This window comes from Tachypleus tridentatus, chromosome 12 (assembly GCF_004210375.1).
Source record: "Tachypleus tridentatus isolate NWPU-2018 chromosome 12, ASM421037v1, whole genome shotgun sequence".
Taxonomy (NCBI): domain Eukaryota; kingdom Metazoa; phylum Arthropoda; class Merostomata; order Xiphosura; family Limulidae; genus Tachypleus; species Tachypleus tridentatus.
Genome location: NC_134836.1, coordinates 22,058,173 through 22,069,665, shown reverse-complemented (window position 1 = coordinate 22,069,665; position 11,493 = coordinate 22,058,173). Strand labels below are relative to the sequence as shown.

The window sequence follows — 11,493 nt, the reverse complement described above, 5'->3', positions numbered from 1 at the left end:
TAGCCCAACACGCCCATATACTTTAACTTACTAATATACACATAAACTTTACTACTCACGAAGAAAGTACCTGACAATGACATTGTATATAAATGAATCGTTTCCACAATTGCTTTTTATCGTTCTACTCAATTACTGGATACATACAGCTAAGTCTAACATGTACAAGGTACGAAAAGACCTTATCAGGTGTTATTAACTGAATATCTGAGGAAGAAACACGTATATGAAATCATAAAGTTAATTATTTCTGTAACCATAGAAACATAACTATAGGGAAGCACAAGCCAGGATGTGATGTGAGATATTAAAATCAGTGATGTCGACCCTACGTTATCGCTAGAATATTTGTCGTTAGTGTCATCGCAACTTATGCCCTACCATGCTGAATTTCAGTGGAGAGGGGTCGTATTTACCATATTTAGTTATATCTGCTGGCCAGTTTGGAAAAACAAAAAGTATGAAAATTATGTGCCACAAATTTATGTATCTCGGAGAACATATGATACCACAATATAAATAAATATTACATATTACAGTTTCTCGGTTTTGGTCCACATTCGTAACGTCATATTGATTATTATTACACACATATGGAAAATAGTGTGGCGGCGCGTGCTATATGTTAACATCGAGTTCATTTGAGTGTAAATGAATAACTTTTTGGAGAAATCGAAACAATATCAACGATATACATCCAAAACCGACAAACATATTTCACAAATCTTACTGTTGACCCGTTGTGAAGTAGACCTTAAACAGGGTTGCTAAAAGCACCACCTGCGGTTTCATTTCTCAGTACTTCGTAGTTCACTGGATTTTAAGGACAAGAATGGCTCTTATTGGGGTCAATCCTTTTAGTTAGAAGGTAGAACGTCTTCGGACTAGTATTAAAAATGATTATAACTGTTTGTTTGTTTTGTTGTTTTCTGAATTTCGCGCAAAGCTACTCGAGGACTATCTGCGCTAGTTGTCTCTAATTTAGCAGCATAAGACTAGAGGGAAGGCAGCTAGTCATCACCACCCACCGCCAGCTGTTGGGTTACTCTTTTACCAACGAATAATGGGATTGACCGTCACATAATAACGCCCCTACGGTTGAAAGGGCGAGCATGTTTGGTGCGACTGGGATTGATTATAACTGATTCACGTTCATCGAATATATTAAAGCAGTAGTTTTCTAAATACCGTTTAAAAGTTGTACATTTTATTTGGATAATTTCTTTTTTTATGAACAATTATTTTGTACGTATAATAAACAAATAAACTTTGCATAAATCGACAATGAGAAAATAATATTACTAATAATTGTAAAAAATTGTACAAATATACTTGCAAAAACATTTAAAAATTTATTGTCTTTGTGTGTATATATTTTGATTTTTAAAGCAGTGGCTACATCAAACTTTCGAGTCTTACGGTAACGCACTGATTGGTCGAGATGGTCATCTAATTGTGAAAGCTGCAGTGTTATCATATTTATAGATGATGGTGGTGTATTTTCTGATTTCATAATCTCTCAAATTGGCTTGAATTATTTCGGCAATAACATGTTTTAGTCATAATGTTTCGAAATATGTATGCCTCGCCCTCACTATATTTAAGCGGCTGACTACGGCCGTAGTAAGAAATCAAATTTTGTTACAGAGGGTATAAGATATTTAAACGTATAATATATTACGTAGAACTGTAGGGAAACAAATTATAGAAATAACACTAAAGAAAACTGTAGAAAGCTTGTTGTTGTAAAAAGTGGCTTTTAATACGTCAGTAGAAAAGTTGGTGCCATGATAGTACGAGCAAAACAAAACAAAATTAATCCTTAATACGAGTGTAAAATTTGTAATAATAAAAAACTACTTCTCGATGGAGTCGTAGAAAGCTGTAGTAATATCAAAAAATGTAAAATCGATTGTATAATATTGGTGGCGATGATAAAATGTAGTTTTGAATTGGACTGTAACATAAGTGAAGTAGCCTAGACGCTACATATGAATATTTATCAAATTTTATGAAAACAATTTTTTATGGTGTGTATTAGATCGAGCAAGTTAATTGTAGCCATTATTAACTTTATTTAACGTATTTACAAATTAACTTTATTCGTAGAAATTAATAACACATTATTTATTATTATTTTGTTTGTTTTAATTTTTCTCTTCTGAAGAACAAGACATGTGTTCACTTTCAACGAAATAGTTCAAAAATAATTGTCATAAAACAATTAATCATAGAAAAAGATATATATAACAATAAAACCAAAAGAAAAATAGTTACTTATACAAGAAATAACGAATGAGGAACAAACTAATTAAAGATCGTGTTTACTTTGCTTCTGGAAATAAATGATAGCCACCGTCACTTCTGATGCACATTACTTTTTAATTAAGCGTTAATATGGTACTAAATTATATTACTAGGTGACTTATTTGATTTCATCATTAACTTACGTTTTTTAATAGATAATTTACGTTTAAGAATTCCTTTGTCCGATCTTTATTTTCCAATTTATTTGAAATAATATAATAATACGAACTTAAATTATGATGGAATTATGAATTAGTCCTAACAGTAACGTTTTATACTGAAATTTATACTGTTTTTGACAGGCTAACAGTAATAGTTGGGAATTCTTGGCTATGTAAATTGATGGCAGAATGTCATTGCATACAAATATTAAGCTAAGTCCACCTGGAATATCATGCTAATAACGTCAAATTTGCACGAACAAAAACCGCAATATTTTATTTATGTAAATCAAAATAGTATTATTTTTTCAATTCATATTGTGTCTTTAAAACTCAAAATGAACTGACATTTAAATCAGTACTTACAGTTCGACAAAGTGAATGATTTCAACCTCTTTTTATTTAATACAATACGCGTCAGATAGACGAGACCCATTCTCTTCCCGGCATCTCGGTTTGTACTCTCGTTTTATTCTGTCCACGCTCTTGCATCCGGGACTTGCTTAACGAGTAGGTGTTACAAACCGTTTAATATAGGCTAATATATCCCTGTGCATACGTAAGCAATGTGAACGTCTTGTAGTTCCTGCAAGTGGAAATAGAAAATAAACTGTGAGAGACAGAACTAGATTTTGTTTTATGGCATTTGCAATATCATATCAACAAAGGAATAAATATTATTCTGCTAGATTTGTGTTCGTGATTTAAGTGATGTGGTTTATTCGGATAATTCGAAACTGTTCAAGTTAAAACGAAGGTTTAGACGCGATATCAACTCTCACAGAGTAACATATCTTCGTATCCAAAGTAAGCCTTTTAGTTACGTGCAACTAAAAAGAAATATATATATATATTTATATACACACGAACCTCTGCTGAGTATTACATCAGACCTTTTAGAATTTCAGTGTTTCTTGTAGTTGGCTGGACGTAAGTAGATTTCTTTTGCAACATGACGAAGAAGGTAGCAAATGGTGGAATCGAACAAACCCATGGGAAGGAGAAGACAAGCAGTTCGGGAAACCCTAACGTATCTTCCATCAATGAAAACGCCGAAACACAAAATCACATTAACGGCAACACTGCTGATTCATGTGACCCAGAAGACACAGACAAGGTAGGTCATATGATATTATTTATACTGTTATTATTAAAATCTTATGACCAGTTCACACACACGCCAGTGTACTGCGTTTGACCGTAGAATGTTATTACATTCGATCGGAAGTGTATAAATATTTATGTCCAGTAGAGTAAGAAGCAGAAACAAAGTGGGGTTGTTGGCTAGATATGTAGACTTTATAATTAGAGACTGAAAGTATAAGTTGATAAAAATAGCTCCCGTAGTGCTAGAGGCAACTCAGTATAGAGGGTTATGAGGGCATGCCATCTACAGGGTGGTCCGTAAGTCCCTACCCATCCATATATCTTATGTATTCAGTGTATCTGTGTGCTGTCCCTCATTCTCGCGGCATAATATTATGTGACGCCATGTTCTGTGAGACATTTTCCTCAACATAGCAGGGGTTATTGTTCTAAATGCCGCGATAACAGCTGCCTTCAACTCATCATTAGTATTATATAACGTTGTTTATAATAACATATAGATGGGTAGGGACTTACGGGCCACCCTGTAGAATAGTAGTCTAATAATATAAAGTTGCTATAGAAATGAAATAGCGAAATCCCGGTTCCAATGCCTCTGATAAAAAAATTACATCGTGAAAGCTTTTCATATGTAGACTAGTTATTGTTTTTTTGTTTTTAATAGTTGGATAACTTTAAATATCGGTAAATATTTTAAGACTGAACATACATCTAAGAATTTTTAAACTTATTTTAAAGCGAAAAAAGTTAATTAACAAAGTGGGAAAGGTATAATTCAGAATAAGAAAATAAGACGAATTCGAACGCTCCATATACGGAAATAAGCATTGGGTATGATTAAAATAATTGTAATAACAGTTTTTTATTAAAAGGCGGGGTAGAAAATTATCATTTCGTGTGCATTAAGCCTAAGGCAGTAGTTCTTAACCTTGTTGGAGGTACTGAACCCCGGAAAACCAAATACAACACTGGATCAACGAGATCGTGTGCTGTTAAAAAGTTTGCAACCTGAAGTTTCTCGGTATACATTTCTTTATCTAGCTAGCTACACGTATTTCACTTACAACAAAGAATTGTGAACGCTATACAAATCTGCTGAATTCTTCGAGAATTACTCTTAAGGGAATTTGTATTAAATTCGCAACTTTGTATTTTATGGTGCGTATGCGTTGTTTTCATGACTTCCCCTGTTGAGGCTCGTAGAAATAATGATGATATTCTCACTTCAGTCAACGATAAAAATGACGGGGGAAGAAACGAGTAGTGTCGACGTACACAGTGGAAACATCCAGGATGTTGAATGTCTAATACATCAACATGTTGGTAGATATGTAGACTGGAAACATCTAGTGCAGTGATTCTTAACCTTGTTGGAGGTACTGAACCCCGGAAGTTTCGTACTTGCATTCACTGAACCCTCCGTAATTGGAAAAATAAAATATGTTTTTTTTCAAATTTAAAACATAAGTAGATATTTTATTAGTGCACAAAATGAACCATGCATCAGTTGCACACAATATCACTGTGTTCAAAGAACAAAACCAACAAAACATGAATTTCACACAAAAACAAAAACACAACTCAATGAATACTGCAAATCAATGTAACTTTTGCTGTTGCCTTTCAGAGACAAGTTAAAAAATGCGCAGCTTCACCTTGACAACTGCCACTCTCATATCATTTTCGCAACAAAGTCTGTTCCTTTTCTTTGTTTTTATGTCTACCATCCTCGAAAAGGATTGCTCGCAAAGATACGTTGTAACAAACGGTACGAGTATCTCAAGGGCTTTATCAGCAATAAGAGGGTACGCTACGATTTGGTGACACCAAAACGTTGAGAGCGTTATTGTTCTGAAAAGTTGATGTTGAACCTGGCTCTGCTGAAGTTCAATGATTTCGTCGACGTATTCATCATTGGCATCTGCTGTCGCAACACTAAACGTGAACGGCTGCCTCACCCATGCTGGATATGACTCTCTGGTGAGGAAGTATCTGTCGAGAGACTTTGCGAGCTCATCTAAGTGCATGGCAATTGCTTGCTTCAATTCCCCGAGTACAGAAATGTCTCCGATTTCAGACACATCTTCGATCTTACTTACACAGTCGTCCAGCAGGGGAAAGTTTATGAAGTTATCATTCTCTGTTCGTCGTTTCCATAACGGTAGCTTTTTTTGAAAAGCCTTCAGGTTTTCTTCCGCTTCGATGATGTTGACTCCACCGCCCTGCATCTGTTGATTGAGATGATTGAGAGCATTGAAGATGTCGGACATATACGCCAAAATGACAGTGAATTCAGATTTTTTGAAGCAATCTGCATGGCAATGTTGGTGCTCTCGCAAAAACAGGGCTAATTCCACACGCATAGCAAAAACACGATTCATCACCTTTCCCCAGGATAACCACCGAACGTTAGAATGGTACAGAAGTACCTCGAATTCAGAGCCCATTTCATTACACAGCTCTTTGAAGATGCGGTGCTTCAAGGTACTATTTCGCACAAAGTTCACACATTCCACTACAATTTTTAATACTTCTGCCAGTTTTGAAGGCTAGGTTTTTGTTGCCAACGCATGCCTGTGCAGAACACAGTGCGTTACAATGATGTGTGGTGCATCGGCTTTCACCAGCGCACCAAAACCAGAGTTTCGTCCCAGCATGACTGGAGCTCTGTCCGAACAAACTCCAGAAACCATATCCCATGAAAGATCGTTGTCTCTGAAGAAGTCATCCACAAGCTTCTTCACGTCAGCTACCTTAGTTGTTGTTGTAAGAGGCTTACAAAATAAAAAATCTTCTTTTATCTCGTCATTCTTCACATAACACACGAATACAACAAGCTGGCTTAGATTGGAAACGTCAGTGGTCTCGTCGAGTTAAAGGCTGAATTTTGCTGGGCTTGAAATCAGATCTGCAACTACTTGAGCCAAGATGTCATCGCTCCTGTCATCTATTCTGCTGCTGATAGTGTCATTTGAAAGAGGAATTTGGGATAACTTATTTTCAGCAGCTTTTCCCAGCGTGATATTCGCCATCTTCAAAGCAGCTGGTTTTACAAGTGCTTCACCAATGGTGAGTGGTTTGCCCTGCTTTGCGATCAAGTACGCAACTTCGTACAATACTGTGAGGATCAGTTTGCCGAGAACAGGCAAAGTAACCTTTTTATCGAGCCTGGCTCTCTTTATCTTGAATTCAGCAAGCGTTGTGTTCTTGTATTTTCCATCTCCATGCAGCTTTAAGGAGTGTTCTCTTAATTTTGCCGGTGCTAGACTAGAATTGCTCAACTAGGAATTGAAAATCATGCATTGAGGACGCTGACTCCCATCATGTTCCGTTATACACGTGAATCCATATTGTACGTATTCGTCCAACCACTTTCTGTTTTTGCTCGACATAGTTGGTATAAAGGGATTGAAATATTAGGAAAAAAATCACAAATTACGCAGAATTACTACAGTCACAAGTCGACTGCTAAGCGCACAACGTTCCCTGTAGCACAGATATTAAGGCCAAGTGATGTGACGTGATTAGCTGCAGCCAATGATGGCCAAGTGTAGCATGACGTCACGAATCATACGAGTGGGGTGAACGAAACGGACACACACACAGTTTGTGTGTCTTGATCTGCGCCGAACCCCTGAGACTGACTCACTGAATTCCTGGGGTTCGATTGAACCCAGGTTAAGAACCACTGGCCTTAGGCTTAGCATGCTTTAAGCCTAGATTAAAGATAAGTTAATTGTAGAAGAATATCGTTTAACTTTCGTGAGTCGTACAGTATGTATAACATGGCCTACATATGTGAAGATTTACTGTATATGTCCCACCTCTCTCTACTCTTAAAATATTCGGTAAGAGATGATTTTATCGTTGGTTTCGTCGTCATTCAACAGTCGTCTATCTTCCATACAAATACAATAAATAACTACTTTAAAACAACAGATTTTAATGAACTACATGTAACCTTTTTGTTTTTTGGGTCTGGGTAAAACTGTTGATTTTGGTTTTAAAAGATCAAGAGCACGATATAAATAAAATAAAATTGAAAACTAGTTTTTGTGCAAAATAAAATATATTAACGTAAACAAACAGACTTAAAACAAGTTAAACCAACAAAAGCATTGCTGGCGAGTCTAACCATTCCGTCGACGGACATTTTTACAATAACTTAAAGGTCGATTTTACAATTCTTTTACTTTTCATTTCGCACGCAAACCATAATTATTTAATTAAAATAAAAATATTTATGTCCTGGTGATTTTCCTTACTTTATGTTAAAGAGGGTTGAATTTTCTAATATTTCTTGACTAGAACCTCCGAATTAGAATTTATAATAATGTCAACCGGCCCACGTTACGTTATATCTGCTATACCCAGTAATGGCCTAGTATAAAATCAACGAACAACTGTTAACGGTGTCAACTATATTCCGTTGGTGTGGTGTAATTTTTTCATCAGTTATATTTAGGTTGCAATTTTTTAAAAAATTATAAAGAGTTATTCATGCGATAACACCTTTTAGGATTTTGTACAAGAATTTAATTATCTCAACCATTGAAGCATTGTGTTAAAACCTCCTTTGTTGTAAGATTCATTTATGGGATTCAGAGCTGTGTTGAATTGGTCTAGTATTCCAGGGTATTGTTATGGTCTACTGATGTAGGATTTAGTGCTATAATTCAGTGTTATAGTGTTTCTTGTAGTGTTGTATTTGTCTGACGAACTGTTGTTTGACATAAAATCAAGGGTTATTTTCATCCGAAATATAAATAGTTGGTATTTTAGTAAGCCTAAACAAATGTGATAAAAGCGCATAAACTGCAGACCCATTTTTTGATTTGACTATTATTACCTATGAAAAATTAGACGCTTGTACAAACAATATTTCAGATTTGTCGTTTCTAAAGAGAGACAAACGATTGTATGAAACGTTCTTTATACAACTTACTACTGTTACCTTACTACTGAATTCATGATAATATTAAATGGGTTCTTTGTATAATCATTTTTAATGTATTGTGTTTAAAAAAGACTGCTACTTGGGAACATTGGAGTGATAATGTATAAAAAACAAAACGCACGTGGAACATTGATATTCATACAGTAAAGTATATAAGTACTAAGACATCTATGTTTTATTCACCCACTCCACCCTCCTGAAACGTCCGAAGGAGCTTATCATGTTAAAAACCAGATTTTGATACCCGTGATGGTTACAGCACAGATAGCCCCTGTATATTCATTGGTTGTTAGGTGTAAAGTGTTTATCACTCTACCCGTACAAGAACCTGAAGAGACAGACCTTTCCATACTTCTATAACGTGCAACAAGGAATAGGAGTCAACCTTGTATATAGACAGGGTTGTGTCTTCGTAGCCCATTAAGTTTAATTTCCAGCTCCATAGTCGGCAGTAGTCTAAACCAGCGTTTCTCGTGTGCAGATCACAGATATCGATCCAAGTAAGGCGGTCGACGTTGAAACTTAGTTTATAAAAAGTGAACTATATTGCCTGAGACAGACTCTGTGCTCTGTATGAGAAATGAACTATGCTGCCTAAGAGAGAGATGATGTGTGTCAGAACAGGTTTTATCATCAAATGTTTAATAACAGCCATGATTCTCTGACAGGTTTTATCCATCAAATGATGTTTATTAACAGCTATATGCCTTATTAATCATAGTAAGTAAGAATCAATTTCAATTTTGTGAAATAAAATTATGGCATACACCGTTATTTATGTTCATATTTCGTGTTGGAGCAGTATAGCAGAAGTATATAAGTTTCCTTATCGTGTGGCAAATACTCGTGGGAAAAAAAGCAGTTGGCATCTATTACCTTGCTTCGAGAACCCGGGGAGGAGAACAGATGTTGTTTCGTGATTTGGTACACTTTCTGCTGTTTTACAGTTGTAATAAAGTGGTGTTATAATCCGATTTTTTAATATTTTATTTCAATTTCAGCAGAAGAGTGCTAGATGTTAAATCTTATAATCAATTTTTATTAAAATACACTTCAGTGTAACTGTAAATGAAATAATAATTAGATATTACATATAATGTTAAATGTTGAACTTTTCACTTACGAAAGTTGAAATTTATTACTGAATTGAATTTGTTACAGGATATTTCTACTTGTTTCATTTTATAGTTAAGAATAATTCTGAAGGAGTAGCCGATAAAAATATTTCTTAAATAAACTACTTGGATAACTGGATGAAAGGTTGTTTCCAAGTGTTTAGTAATGTTACTATATTATGGATTGTGGCTCCATCTACATTCTAATATTGATAATATTTTGTAAATACTACAACACGGGTCAGTGGAACACACTATTATGTAGATGTGTGCTAGTGTAATATTTATAACATACTATACTTCTGTTAGCCTACTCGTGATACTTTTTAAGTTATGAGCAAAAAACCATTCGGGACGCAGAGGTACGAACACTTTCTGTCGTAACTGTATGTCAAGATATTCTAGTCAGACCACGAAACGTTTTAAAATTATGGTTGGGTTCGATGTATGTTTAATTAACTGGCCAAAGGTCATAGTAAAATACTAGTCGAACTTTAACTAAAATCTTTTTAAGCTACCGAATGAAATTTGATGGTAACACAGAGTAGATGTGTCCAATCTGGTAAACTTCTATAGGATAACATAGGGTACGTGTATCCAACCTGGTAAACCTGAAGATGATAACATAGGGTAGGTGTGTCCAACTTGTTAAACCTCTAGAGGATTACATAAGGTAAGTGTGTCCAACCTAGTAAATTTCTAGAGGATATGTTATTGTGGCGCTTTATGAGGAATTCATCATCGCTTGCCATTTTGTCATGAATACATGAAAATCTGCAAAATTTCGACGACTAACTTCGACGTAGTAACACTATCGATCTATACTGAATACAGAAAACGAGAACAAACTTTTAGACACATAAATCTACACTTCCGTTTCAGTGGTAACTGTGGTAGTCAGCTGTCCATCGTCTAAAGAACCGTTTAGATATGCGAGAGAATTCACAAAAATTTGTAATAAAAGGGCAAGGTCATGATATGCAGGTTATGATAGTGGCATAAAATATGTTTCATTTTATAAATTATAAAATGCCGATGACACCTGCCGATGTAGAGAAGAAAACGTTAAAAACACTTAAAGTTTAAACTTACAGAAGATTAACAGGTTAGACATACCTACCCTATGTTATCCTCTAGAGGTTTAACAGGTTGTACACATCAACTCTCTGTTATCCTCTAGAAGTTTAAGAGATTAAACACACCTACCTTATGTTATCCTCTTCAGGTTTACCAGGTTGGACATACCTACTCTATGTTATCCTCTAGAGGTTTACCAGATTGGACACACCTTTCCTATGTTATCCTTTAGAGGTTTACCAGGTTGAACACACCTACTCTGTGTTATCCTCTAGAAATTTAACAGGTTGGACACACCTACCCTATGCTATCCTCTAGAAGTTTAACAGGTTGAACACACCTACCATATGTTATCCTATGGAAGTTTACCAGGTTGAACACACCTACCCTATGTTATCCTCTAAAAGTTTAACAGGTTGGACACACCTACCCTATGTTATCCTCTAGAGGTTTACCAGATTAGACACACCTACTCTGTATTATCCTCTAGAAGTTTAACAGGTTGGACACACCTACCCTATGCTATCCTCTGGAAGTTTAATAGGTTGAACACACCTACCATATGTTATACTATGGAAGTCTAACAGGTTGGACACAGCTACCCTATGCTATCCTCTTCAAGCTTACCAGGTTGGATACATCTACCCTATGTTATCCTCTAGAAGTTTAACAGGTTGGACACCCCTACCCTATGCTATCCTCTTCAAGCTTACCAGGTTGGATACATCTACCCTATGTTATCCTCTAGAAGTTTAACGGGTTGGACACC

The 11,493-nt window shown here is 35.6% G+C and overlaps 1 protein-coding gene across 1 annotated transcript in view; it reads left to right on the top strand.

The window, feature by feature from the left end:
- The first annotated feature begins 2,559 nt into the window (after positions 1-2,559).
- Positions 2,560-11,493, top strand: part of LOC143235144 (RNA binding protein fox-1 homolog 1-like) — a 73,922-nt gene continuing 64,988 nt past the window's right edge. The window contains exon 1 of the mRNA XM_076473009.1: positions 2,560-3,585. Coding sequence (XP_076329124.1) covers positions 3,421-3,585 — 165 coding nt within the window. The 5' untranslated portion in view covers positions 2,560-3,420. The remainder of the gene's footprint in view (positions 3,586-11,493) is intronic.